General features: G+C 48.9%; 8 protein-coding genes across 8 annotated transcripts; 3 read left to right on the top strand and 5 right to left on the bottom strand.

Moving 5' to 3' along the window:
* Nucleotides 1-954: 954 nt before the first annotated feature.
* Nucleotides 955-2,095, bottom strand: HO133_009079 (uncharacterized protein; the record flags this gene model as incomplete). Its single annotated transcript, XM_037299940.1, has 2 exons — nt 955-1,536; nt 1,829-2,095. 2 exons carry the CDS (start codon nt 2,093-2,095, stop codon nt 955-957), a joined length of 849 nt encoding a protein of 282 aa, XP_037154766.1.
* Nucleotides 2,096-2,331: 236 nt separating this feature from the next.
* HO133_009078 (uncharacterized protein) lies at nt 2,332-3,417 on the bottom strand (the record flags this gene model as incomplete). The annotated part of the gene is made up of 2 exons (XM_037299939.1): nt 2,332-2,700; nt 3,223-3,417. 2 exons carry the CDS (start codon nt 3,415-3,417, stop codon nt 2,332-2,334), a joined length of 564 nt encoding a protein of 187 aa, XP_037154765.1.
* A 190-nt stretch (nt 3,418-3,607) lies between these two features.
* HO133_009077 (uncharacterized protein) lies at nt 3,608-4,349 on the bottom strand (the record flags this gene model as incomplete). Its single annotated transcript, XM_037299938.1, has 2 exons — nt 3,608-3,952; nt 4,299-4,349. The coding sequence occupies 2 exons, from the start codon at nt 4,347-4,349 to the stop codon at nt 3,608-3,610; spliced, it is 396 nt and encodes a 131-aa protein (XP_037154764.1).
* An 837-nt stretch (nt 4,350-5,186) lies between these two features.
* Nucleotides 5,187-5,907, bottom strand: HO133_009076 (uncharacterized protein; the record flags this gene model as incomplete). The annotated part of the gene is made up of 3 exons (XM_037299937.1): nt 5,187-5,500; nt 5,631-5,761; nt 5,855-5,907. The coding sequence occupies 3 exons, from the start codon at nt 5,905-5,907 to the stop codon at nt 5,187-5,189; spliced, it is 498 nt and encodes a 165-aa protein (XP_037154763.1).
* Nucleotides 5,908-8,197: 2,290 nt separating this feature from the next.
* On the top strand, nt 8,198-8,803 carry HO133_009075 (uncharacterized protein; the record flags this gene model as incomplete). The annotated part of the gene is given in 2 exon segments (XM_037299936.1): nt 8,198-8,423; nt 8,442-8,803. 2 exon segments carry the CDS (start codon nt 8,198-8,200, stop codon nt 8,801-8,803), a joined length of 588 nt encoding a protein of 195 aa, XP_037154762.1.
* Nucleotides 8,804-9,126: 323 nt separating this feature from the next.
* Nucleotides 9,127-10,543, top strand: HO133_009074 (uncharacterized protein; the record flags this gene model as incomplete). Its single annotated transcript, XM_037299935.1, has 2 exons — nt 9,127-9,187; nt 9,684-10,543. The coding sequence occupies 2 exons, from the start codon at nt 9,127-9,129 to the stop codon at nt 10,541-10,543; spliced, it is 921 nt and encodes a 306-aa protein (XP_037154761.1).
* A 1,121-nt stretch (nt 10,544-11,664) lies between these two features.
* On the bottom strand, nt 11,665-13,834 carry HO133_009073 (uncharacterized protein; the record flags this gene model as incomplete). Its single annotated transcript, XM_037299934.1, has 4 exons — nt 11,665-12,294; nt 12,441-12,935; nt 13,083-13,594; nt 13,738-13,834. 4 exons carry the CDS (start codon nt 13,832-13,834, stop codon nt 11,665-11,667), a joined length of 1,734 nt encoding a protein of 577 aa, XP_037154760.1.
* Nucleotides 13,835-14,544: 710 nt separating this feature from the next.
* HO133_009072 (uncharacterized protein) lies at nt 14,545-18,497 on the top strand (the record flags this gene model as incomplete). The annotated part of the gene is made up of 3 exons (XM_037299933.1): nt 14,545-16,923; nt 16,974-18,202; nt 18,335-18,497. 3 exons carry the CDS (start codon nt 14,545-14,547, stop codon nt 18,495-18,497), a joined length of 3,771 nt encoding a protein of 1,256 aa, XP_037154759.1.
* Between the last annotated feature and the right edge of the window lie 1,283 nt (nt 18,498-19,780).

Genomic DNA, 19,780 nt, shown 5'->3' with positions numbered 1-19,780 from the left:
GGCTAGGGGCAAGTATGACTATGATCAGAAGCGAGATATCTGACTTTGGGGCCTGTCTCGGCTCTGGAAAGATCCTTGTTGAAAGGACAGGAAGTGAACTTGAATGCAGGACAAATCCCACTGAGTCTAACAATGCGCGCTTCTTTGTCGGCCTGACAAAAAACGAAGATTTGAATACCGGTTGAGATCCCCTGAGATGTTGACCAATTTGGTCATGCTGCCACTGTCGTGTTGCTCCAGATCATAGAGATCATATCATAACAGTCTCTCCGCAACATGCTTGCTGAGCAAGACTTGCTTGTAGCTTGCTAATCATGAGTCTGGGAAGGTGGAAATTATGAAGATGTCAGGAGGGGAAAAAATCGAGCATGTACAAAAGTGAAGCTTGGTGCTTGACGCTCAGTATCATGAGCTCAAAACTCACATCAGCCTCTGACCATGCACTTTCGGTCGTTGGTAGTCTGGACGAGGCAAACAGTCTTTTCTCTTTCGCAAGATCCACGAAGCCGGAACAAGGGCATGGATCTGAGCCGGAAAGGAAAACAAGGACAGGAGCTTAGAGAATCTTTGCCATACCTTGCTGCTCTACAGCCTCTTAATCCTTTCGCGTTACTGATGTTTTGGTTTGACTTGGAATTTTGCCCAGTCGAGGATCGCATCGTAATCCAACCGACGGAATATATCTTCGCTCATAAAGAGCTCATCACCAGTCTCGAGTCCAAACTTGGTGAACATCAAGCGAAGAGACGCATTTGTCCGATCTGCTGTATGGCCAAATTTCGCTTGCTTTGAGGCAACCGTAGGATAATGCCATTTAGCCCATAACCAGGACTGGAAAAATCCGCTCCATTTGTACAGATGAGCGACATCGGATGCGCTTTCAACCGACCACAAGTAGTCTCAGAGCGTTTCGAGGAACTCAGCGATCTCCGGACAACCAATAGGCTTGGACCATCACTTCCGGCGTTCTTCCGCAGTCCAGCTCTTCTCCGTTATATCACGGATGTCTTGAAGCACCTCCTCCTGTCTTTGCTCAATCTCTGCATCGATTTTGACAATGTATCTACCCCATACCGCCTCACGCCCGGCTGGCGGTTTGTCACGCAGTGCCTGCAGGACAGCCTTTCTATCAAAGGTCCTATCAAGCTCTGGCAGAGCACTAGTCGCATCGGAGCCTACTTCGTAGTTAATATAGAGTTTATAGCCCAGGAAAGTAACCACGTACCGGAATGCCGTAAGAGTCTTGCGTATTATGTTTGTCTCTGCCAGGATGGGCTTGAAGTAAGACCCACCCACGGCCTCGACGATGTGTGTGTAGGGGTGGCCGTTTTGATGACTATTGGGAGCCAGTGAATCTTGCAATTGAAACAATTGCTTGACGCTCGACGATGCCCTTTGTTGGATTGTCATTCTCCCCATCAGAGTCGCAGCAGTCTTCATCTGCACCGTACTCATTGACGTAAGTACCGTCAGTAACAGTCCGTTGTCGGCGCCTTGCGTGTCTCTGTCACGGAGATCACTGATTTCAGCCTCAGACTTTCTTTCGCGTTGAAAGAGGCGTTGAGATACTCGTAAAGGTAGACGGAGATGTCGATAGAATGCATTCCGAGAATTCAGTGATCTCGATATTAGAGATGAGTTACTTGGGGACTGAAAGCTATGCATCGGTGTTGGTATACACAGATTTGCCGGGTAAAGCCCAAGATTGGTGTCAGTAGCCGAGCATGTTTCTTATGCGAGTGACGGGCAATGTGTACGCGTGCCCAGCCAGCACCACGTTGAATCGCGCACACATATGTAAGACAAAGCGCATGAGGTATTGCCATACATCGTGGACAGTACTACGCTTCTTTTGCAAGGTCTCCTCCAGCCTCTGTAGCTCCTGTGTCTTCTGCAAAAGGGGCTCGAAGCCTACTATAATCTCTGCTCCCTGATCCTGTACCATCCTCCGTTGCTCGTAGAGTTTCAGCGCTTTTTGTTTCTCCTTCCTCTTTAGCTCTATATCGCTTATTAATTCTCCGGTACGCTTGTCCTGCGCATCAGCACAGTCCTTGCGACTCGCTCTTCTCAACAAACTATCTCTTTCGAACCCCATTGCTTATCAAGCTGGACTAGACAGGTGACGATGTTTGTGACGATTTTGCGAATTCAAACACTTTCTGGAAAAGGCTATGCCAGAGCCAGGATTTCCAAGAAAACGAGTATGTCTCACGTTCTGGATCCAGTTAGTCCTGGTGTAGTCGCATCTGAGCTTGAGACAAGGTGACACATCTGAATTGCGAGGCCATAGGACTGATAGATGCCTGCCGTCACAATCCACACCAATGCGTTTCAAAAACCCGAGGCGTATGCAATGATTGCAACAAGACATGACTTTTCGTTTGCTGTGAGTGCTTCGATCATGCTAACGACCATCCCATACTGGATTAGCTCTCGGCGCACAATCTCGACAGCTGATTCGTAGAAGGCCGTCTGCTGAGATAAGATCTTGGAATGCTCTGCGTTGGAGATCAGGATCTTGTCACTCATCCCTCCCTGAAGTCTCGCTGCTACCGCTGAGGCGGTGAGGGGGTCCTGATGCGTAGCAGTCTTCATGTCATGCTGCTTCGTTGTGGACAGACTCTGGAGATTATCACCGATCATTGCCAGGTACTCCTTGTAGTGGTTCTTATTGATCTTGTCCTTGTTGAGAGCCTCGTACTGCAAAAAAAGACAGCTTCGAAAATCAGGTAGAGAATTAAAGAAAAAAAGTGAATTGGGAACACCTGGAACTTCTTCTCAGAAAGAAGTCTTCGTGAAAGATGAAAACGGGTAGTCAACGTAACTGTAAAAAATGACTCGAATCACTGCTGTATTCGACAGCTGACCAACCCACCATTGACGACCCGGCTGTAGCGAAGACCACGCAGCCGTGAATGTAGTGTAGAGAGGGGTGGAGGCTTCGAGAAGATCGAAGGCTGATCGGTGCACGAGGTGGGAGAATGAAACAAGTCATGGCTGGAATCGAAATCGATTTCAGCTCTCATAACTACGAGAAGCTCGTCATACTTTGCTTTGCCCCTCAAATCCAAGACACTGCTATGCATCTTCATGTTTCTGGCCGCATAAACTTCAATCTTGCAGAGAATTTGCTCCAAATTGGTGTATTTCCTTAGCGGCGGAACAGGCCAGATTCTTGATGGATTCGGTAGAGGGAACGATCGTTGGATAAAGAACACGAACCTTGCTTCCGATCTGTGTACAAACGGCCTCTTGTTGTTTCGCATCGATGATTTCGCGACCTTGGGAATAGTGCTGCTGCACCTGGGTCATATCTCCGGCGTTCTCATACAACAGATTTTGAATGCGGCGAGAGGAGAAATCGCGGAGTGTTGAAGAGAGGAAAATATTCAACCGGAGGAGGATGTAGGATGACATGGTCTCACCAATACATGTTGCCTGCACTCAGGCAGATCTAGAAACGTTAGCGGCAGTAAGCGGGAATGGCAGTAGTACTTACGCTGTCTTCTCAGCCGAAGCACCAGCACCAGCCTCAGTCCCCTTTCCCTTCGCTTCTCCCTTGGCTATCTTTTTGCGTTTCGGACAATTGTGTCCCTGACCTTTCTATTTAGAACGGCAACATCACATTCTCAGTTTTCGGTAGATCCTTAACCTCAGTTCCAGCATCCTCTTTCTTCTCCGTTGCGTCATGTTGGGCTTGTACGCTTTGGATCTTCGCGCCGTTGGGCAGCCGTGGCCCTTCCCTTTCGATGTGCGAAACGCAATGTCGCATTTCATACACATCCAACAGTGAGATCCGTAGAACCGCTTCGATCGGGTCTCGTAGGCCTTGTTGTTTGAAATTCTGACCGAGACTGAGATATTTGATGCGTGTTCGAGAGACGATAGATGTATGCAGAGAATGAGTTTTTGAATCAAAGTCGCTGTTGAAAAGTTCTGGCACAAAGGTGAGCTGCCTACGAAAGTCCCAACGGCGAGGGTCTGGTTTTTCATGGTCAGACGCCCGTGAGGCTTTCATACTTCTCCAGCTGCCAGATAATATGAAAGGAAGGAAACTTGCACAAAAAGCTCCCTGGCATCGATTTCCGCATCGCTGAGCGGACTTACTTCTTGCAATCCTCACCGCTCGGCTGGCTATTACAAACCTTGAATAGATCCTAGCTCTCTTTTATATTGAGTGCTAGGTTCCTTCAGGTGATGTTGAATCATACTGTATTTGATTGAGTTCTTGTCATTCCCCCTAAGCCTAGCAGTCAGATGGGTAAACGTATTTTCTGTAGACGAGGCAGGCAATGTACGTTGGCGTCCGGCAATGATGAGTACCTCCGCAGTAGATCCCCTCCTTCCATGGCGGATGAAGAGATGTCGGACACTTTTTAATCTGACTGCGCTGAATGATAAAGTCTAGTAGATAAGGATCTGCTGCATGCTTGATCACGTTCGACAAGGGTGTTGATAGTGCATCGTGAAAAAGTGACGCTTGTATTACCGCTTGAATTTGCAGTCATGATCAAGTTTGGAATCAGCTGACGAAGGAGGTCATCATTTGAACTTATTTTTATAGTTCATCAAATCATTTTCTAGGAGCATTGCTACACTTGCTGTGATCCTCGTGAAAGAAAGTTGTCATCATGAGATTATGCTGTGAAATGATCGCCCAAATAGCAATGAAGTTATTTATGTCAACAATGCGTGTCTCACAGCGAAAGAATATAACGTTGTCTGTTGAAGGTTCTGGTACCAAAAAGTGGAGTGCACAATCTTGTAGAGGCGTGAAATGAAAGCTTGCGTCAACTGAGAGAGTCCGCATGAGGTGAAGCGCAGACAGCCCGTCCATTCACTGTGTCACTTGAATAAAGGAAACTTGTGAATTGTAGCCGGGATTCATCGAGTAGAGAAGACCGGGATGTGGAAACACATGAGCCAGTAAAGTTGCGCAGCCATAGATCAAGTAGAGCACACTACACACGAGCTTCAAAGTTGACGCAAAGCAAGCTGATTTCTTTGGCGGATTTCTGGTCCATGGCAATGAGCTCCAGGTTCTGAAATCAGTTCCATCACTAGGTAGTGGGCCCATTCACTCTTCGTATCCTTTTTAAAATGGACCGCGTTGGGCGAGTTGTCGATAGCTTCCCAATCAGTAGCTGTGTACCAGGCATGTTCCTTTAGGGAACACTGTATCACCATCACACGGATGTCTCACCCATTCCTGCTACTGTCTTTTCAGCTCCCATTGCCACCGCCGGCTCGACTGCTTCGACCTCTGACATCCAGCGCCCTGGTGCCTTCGCCTCAAAATGTGGCACTATTGCCTCCATCTCTACCACGAATGACGAATCCAGTATGGGACGATGCCCATCATCCCAGCTTTTCTTGCTCGATAATGGCAAGACGGTGGCTGTATCGCCTGGTCTCAACGTGCCAATGAGTAGCTTTGAGCCCTTTGTGTGGGTGCATTTGCGATTGCGCAGTTGCTTGAACTTGTCGGAGATGAATGCCACTATTGGGCGGAGGGACGGAAGACATGCTAATAGGGGAAAAGCGACTTAATATTAGCTACTTCGTGTTTCTCCTTTCCAACAACCCCCCCAAAGCGATCGATGAACAGCAGATGAGTTGAAGGTACTGACCACCGACGACTGACATGTTAACCTCGACACCTGTCCAGATGAGAATATTGGACAGGTTGATGGTAACATCCACGGGTTCCGCATCTGCTTTAATGAGATAAACAAAGCGGACAATGGCGACAATCGTGACGCTGCAATTCGAACAAGGTTCAGCGAGGACACTTATATCTTACTCGAGCGTAGTCGAGCTACTCCGGGAGCAAAGGGGGGATCAAGAAACCTACAAGCCGCCCAAACCAAAAATGAAACTCAAGGTTGCTTTTTGTGATCGACGCATTTGGAGTTTCCAGATCAGTGGCATTGGGAGACTGATCAAGGCTATGTCGGTGATGATGTGGGGTATCGAGGAGCCCACAAAGAACCAATAGGTGTTGTTGACGCATCGACCTTCACTCCAAGGTCTATGTCTAGGTGAACATTGAAAGACTGTCGCGATTACCTAGATGGACGAAAAAGATTTGTGAGCGCTGTGTTAAGCTTAAAGGTTGATCAAGGGACTGACACTCACCACAACGATTCCCCAGTTGACCATCAGCGCAAGAAAAGCCCAGACGCTAATTCGGAATGATCGACCATAACTGCTGAAGAGACGCCAATAGAAAGCTAGGATAGAACATTTGACCATGCAAATGGAGATAGGCCAACCAATCTCCGAAATAAACATGCCCTTCAAGAATGTATCTAATTGGTTTGGTGACAGGATGTAGACGTTCTGGCCCAGCCCATGCTGTGTCACTGTTGATTAGGCGTAAGTGTAAGCTTGGGGCTGCTCATGGAGCCAAGGATGACGTGACTAGGTCACTCACTCCAGATGGCAGAGGCAAAGCATGTCGTGGCGGAAAGCTAATAAGCACACTGATTCAACTCTTGTGCCCTTACTTTTGACAGGCAGGAGGAGATATGAAATCTAGGATAGGCATACAGTGGCTGGTATTATAAGCCAGTCATCATACCAGAGACCGACTTTTGAAAGACGGCGTGCCACGAAGCGAAGAGAAACGATAATGAGCATCAAGGACCACGTAAAAACGACAGTACCGCGTATGTGGGCTTGTTCGGCTGAATGAGTACTCGAACGGGCCTTAGGTACACTGAAAGAGTCGGACAAAGACATTGGAGTGAATGTGGTAGTCTGCGTACTTCTTGAATCCTCTTGGTGTGAGAGTAGTAAAGGTAAATCAAGATGAACAGAAAATTGTGGGAAAGCTATAAAGACAGTGAAGTCCTAATCATGAAACCTGTGAGGCTGAGCTAGGGAGTAAAACGCAGAGTGGCGTCATGCATGCAGCAGGACTTCAGGACTTCAGGATTGCAGGTGCGAAGGAGGCCGGGAAATACCGCGCGAATCAGTTGCGATGGAATTAGATACGTACATCGATGTTTGAGGCATGTCGCAAACAATCCTTCATTTGTTCAACCATTGTTCGTACTGTTCAGAGGCTATCTGAGAACAGTGGCAGTCTTTGAGGGGCGAAGATCTGCTTGGTTCTCGAACCTAGAAATCCATTCTTCATGATTAGAGGAAGCATGCAAGAACAGAAAACCCTCCTTTTTGGTTCTCCTCTTCCTCTTTTTCTTTCTTTGAGGAAACTGAATTGCTTCCATTGCCACTTTTTAAGCCACCTTACAACACATCATACACACCACACCGATTGCTACCGGAAACAGCATCAAACCACATGGAATATCACTATCAGACTCCATCAATGACAAAAAATTGGATCATCGCTATTGATGCAGATGAGGAAAAAATCGTTACGATGAGACGGCAAATGCATGTCATGGCTGCCGTGCCATCTGTGGAGAGGTTTTTACTGGCTTTCAGCAGCAATGAGCACCACGGACAGGCAGAAAGAAATACGACAAGGCTACCGAACTCTGAAACCCACACCGAGGATGACATCCCAAATACTGAACACGCCAGTCTTGATCGTACTAGAACAGCAGTTCGTTCCATCGTTCAACAGCGGTACAATAATTACTAAAGATTTGGAAATTGAGACACATTTATAGCGAGTGTCAGCAAGAGAGACCTGTAGCCTCCCGAAGCTGCCGAGGATTGACCGTACCACCTACCACCGGAAAAACTTCGGACCATCGCCCAAAGAGGTAAAAGGTACAGTAGGCGGTATTAGACATGTCTGAGCAAACTGAGGCAATAATTTTGATGACAACGTGAACTACAGGGGGCAAGCAACAACATGGCGTTGAACCGAATGGTTATTTTCCGACTTTTGTTCTCTGTATCTCAGTATGCCATCATACTTACCTACCCCTAAAACATCTTGCAATTCGCAAAGCCCGAACTGAAGATGATCGGCGCACACGGGCCGTGTCGGTCAAGGTGCAGGCTCTCGGCTGCCTCGTGCCAAATCTCTGGCCGCTCATGGGCTGCAGAAGCGATCTAGACTCCTTTTGCCACCGGGAATCATGACGGTCTCAGTGCGAATCCTGCCAGATGAGATGATGCACATCATCAATTCCCTGCATTTTTCACGACTACAAAATCCTCTACTTCGATCAATTGACCTTCAAAACGCCCATACTGCAAGTGACCTACAACAATAATGGCCACAGAAAACGATACCCTTCCTCTCCTTCCCCCACCCGCAAACGATGATCCTCCGTCCTTCGACTCCCATCCCGAATTCTACGCCCCCGCAGCTCGCCAGCGTACGCGGTTGCAATCCGCCCCGAACCTACCGCCCACAGACTCCTCCCCCAGAGGATCCCCCACCAACCCGTTCAGACCGCCCCAAAACAACCTCAATCAACAAAGCCAAGACACGGACGGTGCGTCCCTGCTCCCAGCCTACACGCCAGCCAAATACCGCGGCCATGCTACGGAGGAGGAATATTTGGCCGCCTTGAGGGCATGGGCGGAGGAGAAACTGTATACGCAGCCGGCGGACAAGAGCACGCTGGTGGGGTTCTACGGCGCGGAGACGATGAAGGAGCGGATCGCGAGGCAGCCGCCGCCGTTGAAGATGAGGATCGGGAGGAAGAGGAAGGAGTCTAGGGCCGATGAGAGCGCTGTGCGGGAAAGGCAGGGAGCGCAGGAGGATGAAATGGTAGATGGAGAGATTGCGAGGGAGCGAGGAAATGGGGAAGGGGAGGGGAGACGTCGGAGAAGCAGTCTTGGGAATTGGCTGAGTCGGAAGAGGACAAATTGATGGGATTGAAGACGGCAGATTTGGCATTGGCGGTGTTGACGATGTGGGTATTTGTTCAATAGCTTTGGATGAAGGTTTTATGCCTGTTTGTCCAGATTCGTGATACACGAAAGAGCTTCAGCATTTTCCTTCTTGCCGCAAAGATCAAGTCGCACAAAGATGTTGATGGCCCCCAGTGGCAACGGCGAAGAGAGCATAACACATTTCTGAAAGGCGTACAACACGAATTGCTCATTTATAACACTTTCTCCGCCTGGCGCGTGTCATTCACTTCACTCTTTCAGGTATCCCATTCTCTCCCATCCTCATTCTTTCACTTCAACATGGCCAAGGAGTTTTTGAACCAACTCCTCAAACTAGAAAACAGCATCAAGTCCGACAGCGGTCAACGCTGTATGATAGTAAGTTGTTTGTCTATTTTCCGAGCCGCTTTCCTTCATGATCGTGCCGTATCCACTTATCCTGAATTGCGATAAGTTACTCGTCGCAGATTCAATAAACACTCCCGGGACCTGTCTCGCGAAACTCAATTTTCATCCCAAGAAGAAGCCTTGATAACTACTGACGCGAATTATACGTCTTCCAGTGCCTGGAGGAATGTGGGTCGTTGTCTTCCGAAGCCGGTATCATCGAATGCTTGATGCGCCTTCGTACGTATTTTTGGAGCCCACATTTCCCCTGCTGGAGCAAATCTTGAGTCTTGAGACATGTCTCGGGAGTCTTTACTCTCGAGACCAGGGCTCGATATACCTCCTCAAATAGGCAATACTAACGGCGAAACGTAATCTAGCATGCAACCACCTCGTCGGCTCTCACTGCGTCGCCACTTGGCTTCACGACCATAACACTTGCCCCGTATGCAGAAGTGTATTTTTCCCAGCGCGGCCGCGACCCTACCTTGAGCATGGAATCACGCAAGGCGATGGTGCTGATGATGCTAGCGACGACGATACCGACGACGACAGCGAAGAAGAAGAAGACGACGACGACGACGACCAAGGCCGCCTTAATCGGTTGGCAAGAAACACAAGATGGTCCTCCCACCGACTCGGCCTCAACTACGCAGCACGCCGACTCGCACACCTGATCGCGAGACGTGCATTCCACATGGACGGACTCCGCGATTGCACCCAGTGGTCCAAAGCCGCCGTCTCCGTCTTCGTCGCCTCGCACCTCGTCCGCCATCCTGTGTCTCCGGAGCAGATCTCTACCGTCATAGCGATCACCCGGCGCGCAATCCTCGATACGTACAGGCTGTTCTACCCCGAGCGGGAAACCGTCATCGACCGGGAATGCCTCTTCCTCTTGCGCGAGGATCCCCGGCGTGCCGCGGTGGGGAGCCTACCGAGTCTGGCATGGCCTCCGCCGGGGTACACCGATGCGTTCTGGGAGATCATAGCCTCCAGGCTCGAAATCGAGCACGGAAGCAATGTCATCGAGGTTTCTCGCCAAGTCTTTACGGTATTGGTGGATAGACCGTACTTCGATGCCCACAGTGTTATGGATATTGCAGCTTTGAGTATCTACCTCGCCTCATGTTTGAGACATTCTCCTATATCTTGCCGACAGATAGCCTCAGCGACGGGTGCAAGTGAGGGTGACATCCGCACCATTTATACAGTGTTCTATCCTCATCGAGAGGACCTTCTTGAAAATCGAACGGTTGACATTAGGCGGACCGACAGTTTCGAGAGTACCCTTAATCTTTTGCCTCGAGAAGTGCCATCACATGTTGAGTAGTGAAGGATTGTCGATGGCGCGGACATTGCTTTGTGAATCTATTTGATCTCTGCTTGCAGCTAGAGAAGCAGATAATTGACCAAGGTACCAACCATCAATCGTTGGAAATGAATTGGGCCTTTGGAAAGATCGTGGCTGCCGTGCAAGCCCACTGTTTTATTATCTTCGAATTTCATCAGCAATGTTCCCTGAAGGAAAAATGCTAGCCATCGAGATGCGGTTCTCGTAGTGTCCGCGATGTCCAGGTCAGCTTAAAAGGCCCACGGTCGTCACCTGAAGGTAGAAAGGACAAGACACAAAGGCGTGTAGTATGTAAATCAGCGGTCGACAGTATGAATGATAGCAAACAAGGATCGTGTTGTGTAACTTGTCGGTGCTTAAGCGGCTAGGTCATGGAAGATATTGAGTAATCAACGAACCAGATCTTCTTCCTATCGGTCGACCTCGTCGTCTTCCTACTGGCAGCAAAAGAACGTCTACTCGAACATCTGCGGCAACATTCGTGGACATAGCAGAATAAAGACTCTCCCTCCATATTCTCCATATTACAATTCTGTTAAGCTCACGTTCAGTATATTGAAGCCCTAAATGAGATCGTTACTTTCAATTTAACTTCGAAGGATCGCTAAGGCATGCAATTTAGCATAGTGAATGCCATAAGAAGACAGCAGAGTATCAACATCAGGCTGCTGGAGGGTGTTAGTTTGAAGATAATAATGAAGCTTTTCAGCACGAGCTTGAATGAAGACCCGTCTCGATGGACGAACCGCAATAAGAAGCTATTATCGGGGCCAATTCTGCGGGCGAGGAAACTTAATTGAAGAGATAACAGTTCAGAAGAATCAATGCGACATTAAATAATTCCAAACTATCGATTGTAGTAGTCTTTGCAACATGGGATTAGTCACTGTCGATGATCCCATACAAAACTGTATGGATGGAGGGAAGAGCTAGGATGCCAAGCTCTGAAATGCGTTTTGCACACGCTAAAGATTCCGCTTGCTCAAGGTCCACGCCTTTTTTGACAAACCCGTTGCTCGGTCATCCACTTACTTGAGTTCCTTCATTGTGTTTTTGCTGGTGTGGACTTGGCTTTCATCGGAAAGAGGAGCCGAAAGGTGCTACTCCGCTGCTACGACCCGGGTTTTCTTTGAGAGACCTTCTGAGCCAGAAAGTGGATTTCCCTCAATGCCGAACTGGTCATGGTCTTCTCCCATCTCTGAAAGTGGCCCGCTGGCGATGAGGATAGCGCTTGGTTGCTCCTCTTCTTCGCTGTTATTATGTGGTATTGCTTCATCTTGGCCAGCCTCGTCATTGTCACTGTCATCGTTGCTACCACCAAAGCCTTCCATTTCCACAAGCCACCACGGCGCGATGGCTCCCAGAATACCAAAGCACCCCAGAACCCACCAGGGCAGGATCCCGTAACCCTTGTTTACTCCAACTGTGAAACTATAGCCTCCTATTGCAGGTCCTACTGCCCTTCCGATGGCACTGATACTTACAGCCACACCGTTCAAGGTCCCGAGTATGCGCAGAGAAACAGCACTGTTGGTCAGGAGGATGGTGGTGCACGGAAATGCAAAGATGCCTGCCCAGCATTTGATCATCAAAACGACAAGTAAACCGATTTGTTGTGTCGTAGGCGTCGGGAGAAGGGCGGTGAAGGGTGTGATGATGTAGGCAACCGGAAACATAGTCGTAACGACTTTGAGACATGGCAGGACCCCATAATGTCGAGCCAGAGATGGCTTGATTGTGATTTCGGAGTCAGTATTGCCTATTCAAGGGGTTCCATTGAGCCTTGGAACATGTCTACAGAGTAGAAACTCCTAAGACATGCCTCAAGACTCAAGGCTTTGGGAATAAAGGAGGGATGGACTTCGAAAATACGTACGAAGACGAAGAATTGTATGAGCATGCCAAAGACCCCGTAGACTGTGAAAAGAAGACCAATGCGATCCGAGTTTAAGCCAAAGCCGCCGGTGAACTTGAAGGGTAGATGAACATCTGGATTCATAGAGCGGTCTGTCTGCTGGGGGTAGTGCATAAAAATGGGGAGTAGCTGGTCGTATGCGAGAGAGTGAAGTGCTAACAGGCTGTATGTCAGAAGGTTCAAGTTGGATTGCCGTGAGAATACTTCTCGGTAGGTCGGAGGTGCTACTACAGGGACGGCCTTGCGGTTTCCTTGAGCATCGGTGTCAGTATCGAGTGAAGCCGCCGAAGAGTCGCGCGAGTGCTTCAACAATGAGGCCGATTGTTCCCCTTCAAGTGACCATTTTGGCCCAGGCTTCTTGCGTGTGAATGGTAGCAATAGAATATCGCCCAAGATGATACCGTAGTCCCGTCGATCTTTCTTGGTCTCCAATGTCTCTTTCAAAAACAGTGTCCCCTAAATCTCAAGTTCGCCGTCAGTATTGCCTATTTGAGGATGTACATCGAGCCTTGGAATATTTCTCGATAGTAAAGACTTCCAAGACATGTCTCAAGACTCAAGAATTGCTCCAAAAGGGAATATATGGGCTCCGAAAATACGTACGACCATGAGTCCAACAAGGAAAAAGGCGGCTCCCACAAGGTTTGGCAGTGCAAATTGGTATGTCCCGAAGAGCCCACTCTCACCAAACACCATTGGATATTTCAACGCAGGATTTGCGAGAGCGCCCCCTAGACTAGGCCCAAAGATGCTCCCAATGGTCCACACAAGCGGCATGACTGAGAATGCTTTGGGTTGTAGCTCTTTATAAGGTACCATCTCTGCAACCATGGTTCTGATGATGCCTACGTTCCCACAACTTGCACCAGCCAGTGACCGAGCTACAATAGCCCATACAAGAGTTCGAGAGAAGCCGAAGAGGAGACTTGTTGTCATGATACACATCATGGCAACCAGTGTGACAGGCTTCCTACCAAAGCGATCTGATGCCTGACCCCATGCAATGCCCGTGACAGCTTGACTCAGAGAGTAGACTGCTGATGTGACTCCCGCCCATTTAGACACCTCATCTCTGGGTACGCCGAAGCTCTCAATCATTTCTGGGAGATAGGGGACTATGAAGATTTTGGAATTAGTCTTCCTTCTTCGAGATGGAACCAATGGCTTAAAGGAGCACAAGTTTATTTTTGCTCCCGACACGATTTGTGACTCATGCTATGGTGTAAATTAGGAACAAAATGCTCAGAGATATACATACAGACCGAGGTCAATGAGATGGGTTCAGCGAAGCGGCATATAGACAGGATGAGCAGCTGTTGAACGGGCAGCTCCCGTGCTATGTTTTCTTTGACCATTTGATAGCTATGCTGTAGGTTCTTCTCGCACTTTCCCAACCTTGCATGCTCGCTGATCCATGTAGTAGTGAAGCAAACCAAAGTCTGCAGTGACACAGTACAGTGGGTTGAAGAGTCAGAGTAATGGCCGATGTTAACCGGTCAGGCTTAGCAATCCGGAAATCCAGGCCCCACCTTCCCAGCATAGGGCAGGTGTAGTCGCAGTCAAACACTTTCATCTTCATCTTTGACACACATACTTCAGGACAAAGAGATGTTGTCATATCACAGAGCTAGACTGTGTGCTGTGAAGCAGCTACCTAGATTGACTGTCCATAAAGAATTTGACGTTAAGCTGCGGAGTAGATACTAAAAACACGCCACACCAAGGAGCCAAGTCAATTTGGACGAAAATGCCAAGATTTTCTGGAACTGCGCTAAGGACATGCGGCTCAAAGACAGTGCGTGGTGTCTGGAATTTCCCTTCACTTAAAGTAGCCATCAACACCGGCCTCAACTCATCACCTTCCTTTCATCTTTGTCTTGCACAGCTGTGAAGGAGCTACCTTCCGACCACGTTCTTTTTATGTTGGCCAGGGTGGAGAAGGCCTGAGACTTGCGCTGCGGCCGCGCGCAGCTCAATCATCTTTGCCTCTGCGCCTCCTTAAGTCTCGGGTCGACTAAAAAGACTTTGAAGGGGCCTTGCAAAATCAGATTCCGTGTTCGCGATCATGTCTACATACGATGAAACCTACGATGATGCATACCTCGAGGAGGAAGAGGAGGGGATCACAGCTGAGGACTGCTGGCAGGTCGTCTCATCCTTCTTTGATACCAAGGGTTTGGTATCGCAGCAGCTGGACTCTTTCGACGAATTCGTCTCGACTACGATGCAAGAACTGATTTCGGAGAATTCGCTCCTGACACTCGATCAGAATCTGCCACAGTCAGAAGATGAGCCGGAGGCCCCAGTGCTCAGGAGGTACGAAATCAAGTTTGGCACTGTCCTGCTCTCACGACCCGCAATCACCGAATCTGATGGTAGTACCATGACGCTATTCCCGTTCGAAGCGCGCGATCGAGGTCTTACATACTCGAGCCCTCTATACCTTGAGATGACCATGAAGAAGTCGATAGCACGGGAAAAGCCCATCATGGAACCCAGTGATGAAGAGATTGCTGGTCTAGAAGGCGACTTCATCCAAAAACCGACTGGTGGCACATACCTGCACTGGGAGAATGAGGACGGAGAACCCGATCCTGAACCCATCAAGGTCTTCATTGGAAAACTACCGATCATGCTGAAGTCCAAGTATTGCGTTCTAAAAGACATGCCAGAAGAAGCGCTGTATGCCTATAGCGAGTGCCCATATGACCAAGGAGGATACTTCGTAATAAACGGTAGCGAAAAGGTACTCATCGCGCAGGAGAGGAGCGCGGCCAACATCGTACAAGTCTTCAAGAAGACTCAAAGCAATACACCATACGTTGCTGAGATCCGAAGCGCTGTCGAGAAGGGCTCAAGACTCATCTCAAGTATGCAGATGAAGCTGTATGAGAAGGGCGAGGGTTCCAAAGGCGGCTTCGGCCAGACCATTAAATGCACACTACCATACATCAAGACCGAGATACCAATAGCCATAGTTTTCAGAGCCCTAGGAGTTGTCTCCGACGAAGACATCCTCAATCACATCTGCTACGACCGCAAGGATACACAGATGCTGGAAATGCTGAAACCTTGCATTGAGGAGGCCTTTGTCATACAGGATCGCGAAGTTGCTCTCGATTTCATTGGCAAACGAGGCAACTCTCAAGGAGTCACTCGCGATAAGCGTATCAAGTATGCGCGGGACATCATGCAGAAAGAGCTTCTACCACATATATCGCAGGTCGAAGGTAGTGAGACGCGAAAAGCCTTCTTCCTTGGCTACATGGTTCACCGTTTGCTACAATGTGCACTTGGCCGAAGAGAGGTTGACGATCGAGATCACTTTGGCAAGAAGCGGCTCGATCTGGCCGGTCCTTTGCTTGCAAGCCTGTTCCGCGGAACTTTCAACAAGCTGACGAAGGATGTCTACAAGTATTTACAGAAATGTGTGGAGAACAATAAGGAGTTCAATATGACGTTGGCTGTCAAGTCCACTCATTTGACCAATGGTCTGAGGTATTCGCTCGCTACTGGCAATTGGGGAGACCAAAAGAAGGCGGCCTCTGTAAAAGCCGGTGTCTCGCAAGTGCTCAATCGCTACACCTTTGCCTCCACACTGTCACATCTTCGACGAACGAATACACCCATCGGACGCGACGGCAAGATTGCTAAACCACGTCAACTACATAACACCCACTGGGGCCTGGTCTGCCCTGCCGAAACTCCTGAAGGCCAAGCCTGTGGTTTGGTGAAGAATCTGGCCCTCATGTGCTACATCACAGTCGGTACGCCGAGCGAGCCCATAGTTGATTTCATGATTCAGAGGAACATGGAGGTACTAGAAGAATATGAGCCCCTGAACTCGCCAAATGCTACAAAGATCTTCGTAAATGGCGTCTGGGTTGGTGTCCACCGAGACCCTGCGCACCTTGTGGGCACTGTACAGAATCTTCGGCGAAGAGGCTTGATCTCTCATGAAGTCAGCTTGGTCCGTGACATACGAGATCGAGAATTCAAGGTCTTCACGGATGCAGGAAGAGTTTGCAGGCCGCTGTTCGTTATCGACAACGACCCTAGGAGTAGCAATCGGGGTAATCTTGTCTTGACAAAAGACCACGTTCAAAAGCTCGAGCTGGACAGAGAGAATTGGGCTACCACGGAGCCTGATGTCAGAGAAGAGGCGGATATGGGATGGCAGGGATTGGTCAAGGAGGGAGTGGTGGAGTACGTGGATGCTGAAGAAGAGGAGACTATCATGATCGTCATGACACCGGAAGACTTGGAGATTTCACGTCAGCTACAAGCAGGATATGCAATGCCAGAAGCAAATCCAGATGAACTCAATAAGCGTGTCAAGGCACCTATGAATCCAACAGCGCATACATGGACACACTGCGAGATTCATCCGAGTATGATATTGGGAATATGCGCAAGCATTATTCCGTTCCCAGATCATAATCAGGTAAGTTTGAGTAATCGGATGATGGGATACGGTATTGACACCACTTTTAGTCTCCTAGAAATACGTACCAGTCTGCTATGGGTAAACAAGCTATGGGAGTCTTTCTTACGAATTATGAGCAGCGTATGGATACTATGGCCAACATACTCTACTATCCGCAAAAGCCTCTTGCTACAACGAGATCGATGGAATTCCTCAAATTCAGAGAGCTACCTGCAGGTCAAAACGCTATTGTGGCTATTGCCTGCTACTCCGGCTACAATCAAGAAGATTCCGTCATCATGAATCAAAGTAGTATCGATCGTGGTCTTTTCCGAAGTCTTTTCTACCGCGCATACACCGACCAAGAGAAGCGGATTGGTATGTCCGTTGTTGAGCAGTTTGAGAAGCCAATGCGCAGTGATACCTTGAAGCTCAAGCATGGCACATACGACAAGCTGGATGATGATGGACTTGTTGCCCCTGGTGTCCGAGTATCTGGAGAAGACATCATCATTGGCAAGACTGCGCCCATTGCGCCAGACGCTGAGGAGCTCGGCCAGCGAACGAAGCTGCATGTCAAACGAGACACTTCCACGCCATTGCGAAGCACTGAGAACGGTATTGTCGATCAAGTTCTATTGTCTACCAACGCAGAGGGCTTGCGATTCGTCAAAGTCCGGATGCGAACTACTAAGATTCCTCAGATCGGAGATAAGTTTGCGTCGAGGCACGGCCAGAAAGGAACCATTGGCATCACTTACCGCCAGGAAGATATGCCGTTTACTAGCGAGGGTATGGTGCCAGATCTCATCATCAACCCGCATGCTATACCGTCTCGAATGACGATTGCTCATTTGATTGAGTGTCTTTTGAGTAAAGTCTCCTCCCTGCGAGGCTTCGAAGGCGATGCTACACCTTTCACCGAAGTCACCGTGGACTCGGTCTCCAGGCTGCTTCGTGAGCATGGCTACCAGTCTCGAGGCTTTGAGGTCATGTACAATGGCCATACTGGACGAAAGTTGGTTACGCAAGTCTTCTTAGGGCCAACATATTACCAGCGCTTACGGCACATGGTGGATGATAAGATCCATGCTCGGGCCAGAGGCCCAGTGCAAATCCTGACTAGACAGCCTGTAGAGGGGCGAGCTCGGGACGGTGGTCTCCGTTTCGGGGAGATGGAGCGCGATTGCATGATCGCTCATGGTGCAAGTGCTTTCTTAAAAGAGCGGCTATTCGAAGTGTCTGATGCCTTCCGAGTGCATATATGTGACATCTGTGGGCTGATGACCCCTGTTGCGTAAGTGCACCATTCTGTACTTTCCCTGCTGCCTCGGCCTCCAGCACGTGCTTTACCCCACGAGGCAATGCGCATTGGCTACATTACGGGGAAAACATGATTGCCAAGACTATGAGCTAACAGAAACACTAGCAACCTCAAGAAAAATTCGTTCGAGTGCCGACCTTGTCACAACAAGACGAAGATCTCCCAGATCCACATCCCATACGCAGCCAAACTACTCTTCCAAGAGCTAGCTTCCATGAACATTGCAACAAGGCTCTACACGAAGCGCTCGGGGGTCAGTGTCCGGTAGGTAGCCTTGTGTGAATAGCTACTAGGCAGCACAAGGCTATGGGGCTACAAGAATTCGTTATCACATCTAATATCTACTTCGCTTCGAGAGACCTATCAGGGCCCACCACAGGCAGTTTTGTCTCAAGGTGCCTTCTGACGCCACCTCGGCGATTTTTGGTGAAAAGGATCTTTATGAACATTGCGATGGCGCTGGAAAGGTCGGATGATCTCAATGTGCATGATTCCATGCAAGGATGGAGCAAGAAGCAGGGTTATGAGAGGGATCTCCTCTGCATGCTTTTCTTCTGCCCTGTGCGATATGTAAGACTAGAGCGAAAAAGGTACCGTAGGATAGAAGCAATGAAAACGAACGTTGATCAGGACAGATGGACAAAGCATGCAAGGTCCGGGCGAAGAGGAAATAGGGATGGAGAATCTTTCATGGAAAGGTGTGCCTCATGCATGTAGACGCTGAGGCTAAGGGATGCTGTCAAGATCTTGGCAGTGATTGGAGGAATGTTTATGGGTGACCCCGCTCGGTGCCTGTAGCGGCCTTTAGAGCCCCGGAGGCAAGCCTATCACACGGTTCACACCGCATACTCTTTCCCTCTAGGCATCTCTAGGCATCTCTGGGCATCTCTAGCTCCCTAAGCTGGCCCTAAAACTTGCATTCTATTTCCTACCCGAAGGATCGACTTGGATTTCCTAACTACTGGACCTCTGGTGACTATAAATTTGGAGCTGTAAGCGCCGACGAACGAGCTTCGAAAATGACCATCGCAGAGCGAAACTGTATCCAGACTAGGTGCATGCATGTCATCATGCTCCGAGAGATGAGTGGGGTGCCACCAATGGCAGCTCCATCTCCAATGCGGCCATAAGGTCTGCCAAAGGATAAGAAGCGCCCACCTCTCTCTCCCTCTCTCTCTTCCTTTCCTCTCCAGCAAGCCTTCAATTTCCTTGAGCTATCCTTAGTAATTTCTGCGTCCTTTGCGATTAAAAAAGAGCTGTGCTCTAAGTCCCTTGTCAATAATAGTCGCTTCTTCAAACATACTTACACGCAGTCCTTTTTTTAAACTACATTACTATCAACATTGTACATTGTCGCCGGTCGACAATTGTCTTTGCATAGCTCCATAGTGTCTTGCTCGCTCGCGCTTACGATTTGCCAGCATTTGTTTTCGCTTTGGCATTCGATATAGCACTTGCTCTTAATCTTATCCCCTTCTATTTTCAATACCAACAGTCGAACGTCTGCTTCAATCCTCCAACAAGCGCTCTGGTAGCCTTGTAATAGCAGCA

The sequence above is a fragment of the Letharia lupina genome (genome assembly GCF_014066315.1).
Source record: "Letharia lupina isolate WasteWater1 chromosome Unknown contig_6, whole genome shotgun sequence".
Classification (NCBI taxonomy): domain Eukaryota; kingdom Fungi; phylum Ascomycota; class Lecanoromycetes; order Lecanorales; family Parmeliaceae; genus Letharia; species Letharia lupina.
Note: the sequence above shows the minus strand (reverse complement) of the source record. Positions and strands in the feature narration are given on the sequence as shown.